This window comes from Myotis brandtii, unplaced genomic scaffold, assembly GCF_000412655.1.
Source record: "Myotis brandtii unplaced genomic scaffold, ASM41265v1 scaffold149, whole genome shotgun sequence".
NCBI lineage: Eukaryota > Metazoa > Chordata > Mammalia > Chiroptera > Vespertilionidae > Myotis > Myotis brandtii.
In genome coordinates, this window is record NW_005355385.1 from 498,783 (window position 1) to 511,583 (window position 12,801).

The 12,801-nt window shown below is 36.7% G+C and overlaps 1 protein-coding gene across 7 annotated transcripts in view; it reads left to right on the top strand.

The window, feature by feature from the left end:
* RIC1 (RIC1 homolog, RAB6A GEF complex partner 1) overlaps positions 1-12,801 on the top strand; it is a 78,650-nt gene that overhangs the window by 12,826 nt on the left and 53,023 nt on the right. For 6 of the 7 annotated variants that reach the window (XR_001361121.1, XM_014535698.1, XM_014535696.1 and 3 more), the window contains 3 exons: positions 3,870-3,977; positions 11,133-11,275; positions 11,541-11,677. Coding sequence is in view for 6 of the 7 variants with exons in the window: in XM_014535698.1 (XP_014391184.1) it covers positions 3,870-3,977; positions 11,133-11,275; positions 11,541-11,677 (388 nt within the window). In the remaining variant the exon portion in view is untranslated. The remainder of the gene's footprint in view (positions 1-3,869; positions 3,978-11,132; positions 11,276-11,540; positions 11,678-12,801) is intronic. The other variant, XM_014535694.1, reaches the window with a different exon arrangement.

Below are 12,801 nucleotides of genomic sequence, written 5' to 3' on the forward strand. Positions count from 1 at the left end.
TTTTTGTGTCTTGCAACTTGCAGTGAAATTAATAAAAGAAATTGCCAGGGATAAATCAGAAAATAAATGTGTGTTTAGCTTTAGAACATATTGATGTATTTATCCTTAAATATGAGTTTAGTAGATCTTGAAACTGCAAATCAAATTTATTTCATTATAATGAAAATAATTTCAACAAATATGTTATCTGCATGAATGCAGTTATTTCCCCCCTTATTCATCTTTCCACTTCTACTGTTAACTTCATATTTTTAAAAGACTAGCCTATTGATGCCAAAGTTCTTTTTTTTTTAATTTGTACATTCTAAACTTCAGTACATTTAATTATCAAATATTTAAAATGTAGATATTATCTCTAAAACAACTATCAAAACTTCCTGTCCCCCACTCCAGTATATTTCATTAGATTTTGAGAATTTAGCAGACTGTTAATGAATTAGTGCTAGGTGGAAAGCAAGAAAAGGATAACTAATCAAGGCTTGAGGTTTCTAACCTTAACACAACTTTTTCAAAAATCCAGAAACGTACTAAATTACATCAAGTTTAGAGGAGAAAGGAGGTATGAATTAGTTATAAATGTGAAAATTTCCCTCAACATTTTTTTTTTTAGTGTTAATTTTCTGGCGAATAAACTAACTGCTTTTCTTTTATTTCCTTGATCTTATCAAAACATCAAAATGTGCTTTGATTTCAATATGTATGTATTCTGTAAATGTACATGTGCAACCATTAGCTGAACTTTGTACATTTTATGTATCCATTAGCTTACCTCATAATTGCATGAGCACTTACTAATAAGATTGTTAGGGATGTTATTGTATAAATACCCTGTTGACCACAGATATAAGACTGGCACCTAAGCCCTAGCTGGTTTGGCTCAATGGTTAGAGCGTCAGCCTGCAGACTGAAGGGTCCCAGGTTCGATTCCAGTCAAGGGCATGTGCCTTGGTTGCGGGCACATCCCCAGTGGGGAGTGTGCAGGAGGCAGCTGATCGATGTTTCTCTCTCATCGATGTTTCTAACTCTCTATCCCTCTCCCTTCTTCTCTGTGAAGGAATCAATAAAATATATTAAAAACAAAACAAAACAGACTGGCCCCTAAACCCAAAGAATGATAGAAGTTCAAAGATCTGCCCACTTCAGAGAGCCCTGCACATGGTTCTTATCAGATTGAAGGCTGTCTGGATGTGTAATAATATAAACAAAAAGCTTTTTTAAAAACACACATAATATATAAAGGCCTGGTGGTAAGGGTGCCTATCTCTTTCTGAAAACTTATTGTCATGCATCCATCTCTATTTAAGTATGGAATTTTTTCCAAGCTCCATGACTATTATAGGTACTAGGGATGCAGCAGTGAAACAAAGGGGGTGGGGGTGGCAAAAACTATGCAGAGAGCTGTGTTCTTCTAGTAGACAGTGACAAATAAGTAAAATACATTGAAAATGAGATACATTCTATGAAGAAAAATAAAGCAGGGCAAGGGATAGTGAGTGGGGACACAACTCGAAATAGAGTGGTCAGGATCTTCACTGAGAACATGACATTTAAAAAGATCTCAGAGGTGAGGAAGTAAAACATACACCCAGGGAAGAGTATTCTGGAAGATATTATTGAAATAAGTTTTAGGTTCTGTCTATTATAGTTGAAAAATTAGAAGGGAGAAATTTTTTAAGTGTAAAAAAAAAATTCATTCTTATTTTTAAGTAACTTAATCCCAGGAAAGCCTATGGCCAGTTTCCTTTTTCTGTAAATGACACCACCATTTACTTGATTTTATTTGTTCTGTCTGCCTCATGGCTCTACTAGCCAGTGTGTAGCAAGTCCCCTCTATTCCACCTTCTGTGCATCCTGTGTGTTTTTCCTTGGATGTAATCTGTATGGTGTTTCCTTCTCCTAGCAACACTACTTTAGTTTTAGCTTTCTCTTGGATTGCTGTAATATCTTCTTAAACCATCTTTATAGTTTTCCCCTAAATGAATTTGCTGACATAAAATTTACATGCCATTTCTGTACATAAAATGTTTCAGTGGCTTTCCTTAGCTTTCAGGATTAATCATGTTGCTGTCTTTTATTTGAGTTTCATTTTACTCATCTGAAAACTGGAGTTAATTCCATCTACTTCATAAAGATGTTATTCATTAAGTTTAAATCAAAACCTTAGATTACTGTATAGTACCGAAATTATGCTTTATTCCCTAGGGTTTTGCTATTTGTTCTCTTCTGTTCTACATTTTAATTATTCCTTAATGTAGTACCACTTTCTTGAGCTTCAGGCCTACCTTGCAGGCTGTATCCATTTAGATGTATCTCTAGGCAATGTCAAGTTCATCACGTCTAAACCTAACTCATTTCCTTTCTACCAACCCAAACATGCTATTGCTTTTCTAAAATTGAAAAGCCAGGGTTTACCTAAATCTGCTTTAAAATTCAAACCCAGCTTGAACACACAGAGCTTATAATTAGCTTGTTCTTGTTAACTAATGGCCAAAGATTGTTAGCCATTTTAGGAAAGTGGCCAATTTAAAAAAGAGGCATTAGAAAAAAGGGAAACTCAAAGAAAATAGGCAATGCAGGAAACAAAAACACTTTGAAGAAATGATAAACAACCTCAGATACTAATTAAAACAACAACAGAAAACCATGGGTGCTATAAGTAAAAAGGGGAGGTGGGTGAGAAAGTTCCTGGAATAAAAAGTATAATAAGCAAATATAAAAGAATTGGAAAAAATAGTTCAGGAACTCTCCCAGGATATAGAACAAAAGACAAAGTCAAGGGAAAATTAGAAGTTAATTTAAGCTTCAATATCTAACCTAATAGGAGTTCCAGAAAAAGAACAGAACTGGAGAACCTCATTAGTATATTAAGGAAATAAAACATACATTTTCCAGACTTAAACTAAGCACATCAGTCATTAGATTGTCACCAAGCTTCTATATGGAAAATAATCTGAGTTCAAAAAGTAAGCAAGAAGCTTTCTGAGCATCAAAGTAATTTTCACAAAGTGAAGTACCTTGGAAGCTATTGCTCTTGTTAGATTCCTTGCACATAGTTTTAATAGTATTAACAAATTGGTTTCCAGGATTATCGATGACTAGAAAAAGAGAGATGACTTAGGCAGGCTAATTGTTGCCAAGAGTATGTGATAGCTGATAGTAAGAAAATAGACAGCTATTAAATTCCAGCACAGGCATTGAGAAAGATGGTCCTATGCCATGTGGAGATAAGGATTCCAGGGCAGTTTTATAATCCTTTTAAGTGGCTGCATGGAACAGCTTGGTTATGTTGACATTGATTCAGCAGTCTAGTTGCAGTCATTTAATGCCACAAAATTTTCAAATTTAGCCATTTTGCTATTTATTACCAAGTGTTTTGTGAAACATCTAATTGCATCCCTGAATCAAACTGAATTCTAATATATACCCAAAAGATAGAAATGAAGGATGAGGTATGGAGTAAGGTAAGATGAGGCAAGGATTTGGATCAGTTTGGACATGCACTATATAGAATGGTGTATGTCTTCCCAAAGTTGCTCATCTCAGTAAGGGCTATCAGATAATTAAAACAAAATCTCTGTTCTCTTGTGAGTTCACTTTTATCTTGTGTTTTTTCTTTAAGATTCTTTGTTCTCCCTTCACTCCCACCTCTCCAACACAACTTACATCAGTCAAACGCATTTGTTTCTAATTGACAAACAGATATGTCTGCTATAGTAGAATTTAGGTCTGCTTTTCAACTGAGAACCTACAGGATGAACACCTGATTTAAAAGTCTGATTAAGTTTACTTTATTTAATTGGGTATATATTAGAGAGTGAATAAGAATTCAATTTCTTTTTCTTTAATCCTTTATCTTTGCTATGCTTTAGAGGAAGCCCACAAATGAAGGGGACACCCCATTTTAAGGAAGAACAGTGTGCTCCCGCATTAACTTTAGAGATGAGGAAAGTATTGGATTTGCAAGCACCCATTACAAGGTACAGTACTTTGGTTAACTATAGCATTTTGTGATGACAGTAGGCGATGTAGTTGGTTAATCATACGATCAATAAGAAGATTGATTTCATTTCTTTTCATTGAGGATAACTTTTTTAACCCTAGAAATTCTTGATTAACCCTTATAAAAATGTGAAAATTTACAAATGGTACATTATTATACTTAAATCATTATAATAAAGCCCATAAATTGGGTATACTAACTATAATGTTATTTTAGAAATTTGTATTTATGGTAAGATCTATAAGTTGTTTGAACGATATGACGTAGTCCATATTACTTAAAAGATACTGAAGAGTAAAGGTTGAGAAAAAGAAAGTGCCTTTGTTTCTATAGCTTTTATAACTTTTGGAGAATTATGTCTGTACTTGGGAGAAGGTTGAGCTTTCTGATCCAAGTGTCAGTAGGGTTTTGTAATAAGAAGACCAGAGTACCAAAATAGCAAAAATTATTTTACATTCATTGATAGAAAAACAAATTACTGTACCTATAATTTAATTTTATTTCCTTATTTGCTTCACATTTGACATGTTATTTCTATGGAAGTTGATTAAGCAATATCTATTAAAGTTAGAAATGTTCATGGCCTTTGCCTCGCATTTCTACTTCTAGGAATTAATCTTGCACATATAATAATACATATTGGGAATGACATACAGGGTTTTTTATTGTACACTAGAGGCCTGGTACACGACATTTGTGCACTGAGGTGGGGGAGGTCCCTCAGCCCGGCCTGCACCCTCTCGCAGTCCAGGACCCCTTGGGGGATCCTTAGCGCTGCCACGGAGGCTGGAGAGGCTCCTGCCGCCACCACCACCGCCCAGCTTTTAAGTGGCATTCCCCCTGTGGGAGTGCACTGACCACCCGGGGACAGCTCCTGCATCGAGCTTCTGTCCCCTGGTGGTCAGTGCATGTCATAGCAACCGGTCGTTTCACTGGTCAATTTGCATATTAACCTTTTATTATATAGGATTTATTATATAGGATTGTTAACAGTAGTAAAAGGTTGAAAACTACCTAAATATCTATCAGTAGGGATCTGTCTAAATACATTTTCTTATATCTGTACAGTGGGAATAAGATGCATCTGTAAAACCAGTGAGGGTATTCTTTACTGACGAAAACTTCCCAAATATGTTTTTTGGAAGAAAAAACAAGGTGTGCTCTATACAAGAATGCTATTATTTGTTTTTTAAAAGGAGCACGTGGTGGTAGACTTTGTATTGTTCTGGAAGAATACATAAGACTGGGCATGAGAACTGAGTGGCTGGAGGACAGTTTTGGGAAAAAGACTTTTTACTATATACTGTTAATAAATACTGAACTATATGGATGTAATATCTATACGAATAAAAGGGTATTATGCTAATTAGATCACATAAACCAGGCGTCTTCAGAATGTCCTTCCGGACAAAGCTGCAGCAGTGGCAGCAGCAGCAGCAGCAGGGTGATGGGGGCAGCGCCTTTCCCTGATTGGCCCAGTTGCCTCCCGCAGAGGGAGGCCAGACTGCGGGCCTAAACCATCAGTGGGACATCCCCTGAGGGCTCCCGGACTATGAGAGGGGGCAGGCTGGGCTGAGGGACTCCCCCCTCCAGTGCATGAATTTTTATTCACCCGGCCTCTAGTGTAAATATATTGAACTATAAAAATGTAATAGCTATGTTTTTAAAATTCTTCCGATTCACAGTTCTAATGAACAGCTTCTTTCACTGTTTTGTTAGAATATAGTACAGATACTGGTCCATATTAAGTGAAATTGTATACAGGTAGCTGGCAGTTGTCTTGCCTTGTTTAATCTATCTTTTTATATATTCCCCTTATAGAAAAAAAATGCGTTTGGTTTTTGTTTGCTTAAATGTGATCAGGGTTATAAAGATTGAGTACACATTATTCATCACCTTGGTCAAAAAGGTGCTCTTTACTTCAGATTTTATTTCAGCATATAGATTTCTTTTCAAGAATGTAATTTGTTGCAAAGGGATTTTGAATGTCTGTGAGTACCAAACGGGGTGGAACTGTACAGCATGGTGTTCTACCTCCACCTGGTGGTAACAATTGTGTGGTTCGTGGAAATGGGATAGAAAAAAAGCCTTTAAAACAAAGAATTCCTGCCATCTTGTACAAATTATTCCTCCCACTACCAAAAATATTTCATATAAAGTTATGGGTAATGGTTACACTGTTGCTTATAGGCATAAGATGGCAAAAGTACTGCTATCTTTTTTTAAATGAATTTATTTTTTATTATCTGAGTGTTTTTAAATTTGTTTTCCCCAAACATTATTGCCATCTTTTAATTTTTCATTGAAAAAAAAGTATAGGATTAATGTTAAGCATCCAAACTTTGTTATTAATTGAGGATAGAAAGCTAAAAAGTGCTCCTGGGAGAGACCAAGATGGCGGCATAGGTAAACACCGCAGACTGCTGCCGCAAACAACCACTTCAAAAATACAACTAAAAGACGGAACGGACATCACCCAGAACCACAGGAAGGCTGGCTGAGGAGAGACTCTTCAACTAGAAGGAAAAATAACAGCACACCGAGGCTCAGAGGAGGCGCAGTGTGGAAAAAACTCAGGTGCGGAGGTGCGCGCGCAAAGCGGGCTGGTGGCTGAGAGCGCGGTTGTCGTTTTCGGTCAGGGGGGAGTCTCAGACTCTGAGCTCCAGATACGGGCGAATCGCTGGGGACTCGGACCCAAACGGGAGAAGCGGGAGTGTCTGGCATCAGTTGGAAGGCAGCTTTCCCTCCGAGGTTTGCAGCGGTTCCGGGGGTTCTGAGAAGCAGAGCCTCTGGGAACGGGACTGAGAGGGGCCATAACCGCTCCCTCCGCCCGCCCTGCCCTGTTGAGCCCGCCCCGCCCAAGCCCTGCGCAGAGCCATTTGCCAGATCGCCTCAGGCAAAGGCTAGATTAGCACCTCCCCAGAGGACAGAAGTTTTCCGCGGCAGACACAGCTGATTCACACAGCCAGTCGGCCTGGTGGTCAAATCCCTCTAGTATTAACTACAACAATCAAGGCTCAACTAGAACAAGACTGCGCACAAAGACCACTAGGGGGTGCACCAAGAAAGCATAAAAAATGCGGAGACAAAAAAACATGACAGAAATGGAGGATATAGAGCTAAAAATCGCAATTTTGAGGGCTTGCAAAAATGTGCTAGAAGCTGTCAATAAACTTGAGGAGAGAGTCACGAAAACTAATGAGACCCTCGATGCTATGATAAAGAACCAACTAGAAATTAAGCATACACGGACTGAAATAAAGAATATTATACAGACACCCAATAGCAGACCAGAGGAGCGCAAGAATCAAGTCAAAGATTTGAAATGCGAAGAAGCAAAAAACACCCAACCGGAAAAGCAAAATGAAAAAAGAATCCGAAAATACGAAGATAGTGTAAGGAGCCTCTGGGACAGCTTCAAGCGTACCAACATCAGAATAATAGGGGTGCCAGAAGATGAGAGACAGCAAGATATTGAAAACCTATTTGAAGAAATAATGGCAGAAAACTTCCCCCACCTGGTGAAAGAAATGGACTTACAGGTCCAAGAAGCGCAGAGAACCCCAAACAAAAGGAATCCAAAGAGGACCACACCAAGACACATCATAATTAAAATGCCAAGAGCAAAAGACAAAGAGAGAATCTTAAAAGCAGCAAGAGAAAGAGACTCAATTACCTACAAGGGAATACCCATACGACTGTCAGCTGATTTCTCAACAGAAACTTGGCAGGCCAGAAGGGAATGGCAAGAAATATTCAAAGTGCTGAATACCAAGAACCTACAACCAAGAATACTTTATCCAGCAAAGCTATCATTCAGAATTGAAGGTCAGATAAAGAGCTTCACAGATAAGGAAAAGCTAAAGGAGTTCATCACCACTAAACCAGTATTATACGAAATGCTGAAAGGTATCCTTTAAGAAGAGGAAGAAGAAAAAGGTAAAGATACAAATTGTGAACAACAAACATGCATCTATCAACAAGTGAATCTAAGAACCAAGTGAATAAATAATCTGATGTACAGAATGAACTGGTGATTATAATGAATCAGGGACATAGAAAGGGAATGGACTGACTATTCTTGGGGGGGAAAGGGGAATGGGAGATGCGGCAAATGTAACTGAACAATAAAGATTTAATTAAAAAAAAAAAAAAAGAAAGCTAAAAAGTACTAACCATTACCACACAATAAATGATAATAAATACCATAGTGTATTCCATATCTTGTTCCATCCTAGGCACTTAGGAAAGCCGTATGTAGTATATAGTACTTAATACTAATTAGGTATTAAATATATTTGCATATTTGAGAATTGATAATTATGAATTATATTTTTCTAAAAAACACTTCTGGAATATCAGGTAGTTGTTATAAAGCCCATGATGAAGTTAGTAATTAGAGAGGCTCACTGAGGATATAGAGTACATTTATGTGGTTTCAAAATATTAAAAAAACAGTATAAATGAAAAGACATGGGATATTGGTTACTGGTACAGGGTCCTGATATCCCCTGATGCCAAGCATTAATCCTTTAGTAGTTAAATCTTTGTGAGTGAGGGAATCAGTGATGGACAGGCACTTGAGTGGCTTGGAACAAGGCCTGTTTAACTTCTTTGGAACTATTCAGTACTTTAACAACTGACTTCAGCCTTTGTTTAATGAGTTTGTTTAGTTTTAATGAAATGAGGCTATATATCTTTTCCTATAGATTTTAAAAATCATTATCACAATTATTTTAAAGTCGTTATCTTTTAATTCTAACATCAGGATTTTGTGTGTGTCTATTTATGGTTGATTTTTTTTTCTCTTGACTCTTGGTCACATTTTCCTGTTTACTCACATGTGTGGTCATATTTTTTCACAGCACTGTGGGTGATGATGTAGAGATTCTTAATTACGTTAACTTTGTCAGAAGAGTTTTGCCTAGCAGGCAGTTAAAATGCTGCAGGATAACCTGGTCATATGCAGTAATTCTAGGAAGATAGGAGCAGGGGAGAGAGAGAAAATATAGTTTGAAAAAAACCTAGGCTGAGTCCTGCTGAATGAAAATCACTGGTAAAACAATGACTGTTCTGCTCACTCGCCTCTTTTCACATGTAGTAGCAGATCTAAAATGTAAGTTTTTGTATTCTGCTCAACACATGCTACATATAAACTTTATCATAAAAATATAAATTTGAAATGAAAGAACACGTATAATACTTTAAAAGGTGAAAGTTAAAACTGGGAATTTTACTTGATTACAAATGCTCTGGTGTTCAAGAGATGGATCTAGGTTGTGGGGACATGTTCTACTCTGTTTCAGTATTGTCTCAAATCCTTGGGGAATGAGTCACTGAACTCAACTTTCCAAAGAATTGAAGGTTTAATTTAAGAATTAAAACATTTTTTACCATTATGGATTTAAATGTTTATGAATTATACTCTTTTTTTAATAGTGTATATTAGAGTATATATTATAGACACACAACATTTTATCATTCTTGTTTCTACTTTGATACTCTTGAGTTTTCTTTCTTAAATTCATCTTATTTCCTAGGCTTTCTTGGTACTAATTTCTGCTGTTTCTTCCCCTATTCTCTTTTTCTTTCTCCCTGCCAGTACTTCTGCAGTTTCCTTTATGGATTCCCCTTTTTTCCCTCCTTCCACAAACATTTATTGCCAAATATAACTAGCACTGCCCTAGGGCCTGGGCATGTAAGAGTAAATCAAGTAGGCATTTATTTGCCACTCGGTAAGTAAATGTTAAATCTCTTTGCAGCTTGGCCAGTGTGACTTAGTGATTGAGCGCCGAACCAGAAAGTCACGGTTCGATCCCTGGTCAGGGCATATGCCTGCTAGATCCTGAGTGTGGGGCGTGCAGGAGGCAGCCAATCAATGATTCTCTCTCATCATTGATGTTTCTATCTCTCTCCCTCGTCCCCTCTCTGTGAAATCAATAAAAATATATTTTAGAAAAAATAAAAATAAAAAAATAAATATCTTTGCAAATATCAATAAGTGCTGAGATTATACTACATACAGTAGGTCCTCGGGTTATGTTGGAGATCCATTCCTGACCCGCGACGTAACTCGATTTTTGCCATAGTCGGAACCCACCTACATAAGCACCTACATCACTCACATGGAGCACATACACAGCAGTAATGAAGTGAAAACAGTAAAAAAAAAAAAAAAGTAAAAGAAAGATAACAATTCCTGACCTTTACTTGTGGTAAGTAAATAATAAAAAACATAAAGCACATATGTACATACGTCGAAATGATGGAACTTTTTTTTTATAAATAAATGGGAAATGGCGATGTAGTAACCGCGAAACGACGTATGTTGAGTCCAACGTAACCCGAGGATTGTCTGTAATTACTTTTCAATACTTAATCAACGGAGAGTTCTTCTAAAGGGAGAAACTTATTTTATTGACCTTGGAATCTCCAACAGAGAGCATAGCACCTGCTACAGAGCATAGGCTTAATAAATATTTGTTCAGTAGATGAACAAATTGAGACTCACGATAACCTTGGAAACACAGTGGTCTAAAACTGCTCTCCAGTACAGTAGCCACTAATGAAATGAATTCATTTCAGTTTAAATTAGTTAAAAGTAAGCAAAATTTAAAATTCAGTTCTGTCACACTAGCCATATTTCAGGAGTGCAGTTATCATGTGTAGCTAGTGGCTACTGTGCTCGACAGTGCAGATACAGAAGAACACTTTATCACTGGTGAAAGTTCTGTTGGACAGGGTGAGCGGAGTGTTACTCTATGCTCAGTGGCTCCAGGTCGTCATCCTTTCATTCGTTGTTCTTTTTATATTTTCTCTGCCTCTTGTCAGCTACCACTCTTCCTTCCATCTTCTAATTTGTTGTTCCAGTATTTCTAGTTTTTAACTGAGTTCATCAAATTTGTGACTATGGCTGCCCATAGTCTTCCATTTCTTCCAGAATTTCTGATTCTAGATTGAATTACACATAAAGTTACTATATAACTAAATTGTAAATAAATGACAGTTTTGTAAGTGGTTTCATTATCTTCTCTGAATGAATATTCTCTAGGGCAATTATATTCATACTCATTGATTTCCCAGTTTACTCTCTTAAAAGGTAACTGATAACAAATTGCTTACTTCCCTACAGTTTGCAGTCTGTGCTGGAAGATCTCCTGGTTGCTACTTCTGATGGACAGCTTCATCTTATTCACTGGGAAGGAATGACAAATGGAAAGAAAGCTATTAATCTTTCCACAGTACCCTTTTCACTAGATCTGCAGTCATCTAGAGGTAGTTATACTTTCTGCATGGGGTAGAACCAGATGATTAATATTTTATATAACCTAGTTAGATATTGCAGTGGATGAACATTGATTTTTCTACTTTGGAATTAATTATGCAAGGGAGTTGTTTGTGTGTATCTCAGTAGGAAGGAGTGGTTGCATTGTTTAATGTTTTTAGGTCATTGTTTTTGCCTTTTTAACTATCCTTACAGGGTTTTTAAGCAAAAATGTGAGGGAATTATTTATTATATTTCATGTACTTATTTTATCAGCAGGTTCATTCCTGGGCTTTGCAGATGTGCACATCAGAGACATGGAATACTGTGCCACACTTGATGGGTTTGCTGTGGTGTTTAACGATGGTAAAGTGGGATTTATTACACCAATGTCCAGTAGATTTACTGCAGAGGTATGACTGGCTTACTTTGAATGTTTATTTTATTTATTGTGCATTGAGTAATTTTAGTCTGTTACTAAATCCCTCCCCCATTTTTTAATTTATGATTTTATGGGTTATTGTTAATTAATTTTATTTAGTATCTTTATTGAAAGTATTAGAGGTCCCCTCCTTCCCCAACCCCCTCCACCCCATTCACCTGTGAATTAATTTTTAAAATAAAAAATATGTATATATACACACACACATATATATATATATAGTATAAGTAGACCAATAATTGTCTATTAGACACGCTAAAGAAAAATGAGATTTCCTGCCCTCCCTGCTCTCTTCACACCCAATTTTCATTCTTGTAGGCAACTACTTTTTGTTCCTTTACTGTTTATTTTACTGTTCATCTTCACTACTCTGTGTATTTTCTTTAATTTTTAGTTTTTAGGCTGTGTTTATGTACCTCCAACTGTGGAAAATGACCATATACTTCCCTCTCCCCAGCTTCCACCACATACTTTCCAGCATAGCTGTTGTGGTTTTGATTAGATTACTATTCATTGTTTACATTGATATTGCTTTGTACACTTATATTAGTACCTGCCCCATGTGAGATGTTATATTTTTCTTTTCCTGTAGATTTTTTCTCCCACTTGGAATTAATAATTCTTAGTTCTTTTACTTTGCTTAGTTTCTATGTATTTACCGCTAACTCAACCCCAGACTGTCTGCTGGTTGTGTAAATTTCCTCTCTGTTTCTTCAAGCACATAAGTAGGTGTTCTTTATTTCATATTCTTGAATAAATTTCTCTTGGAGCCTCTGACCTGCTCTTGTCTGGAGTGTTGCTCACTATACATGCCTTTAACGCAGGTGTATTGAGGCTCTCCATCATCATCCAGAGGATCCTTTACTCCTTTATTTCTGTGTGATTATTTCACAATGAATGGTTAATTCATATATGATCAGTTAATTTATGAATTTGGTTGCTGTGTAGAGACCCAAAATAAAATGTTGGGTTTGTTGATAAGCTCTGTGGGGTTTGGTTGACTATGATCTTTACTATATGGTGAGCTAACTGGATTATTTCCTTTCCTCCCATCTCTGTATCCAAAGTGCATTTGAGGAGAGTCCTGCAGTCCTT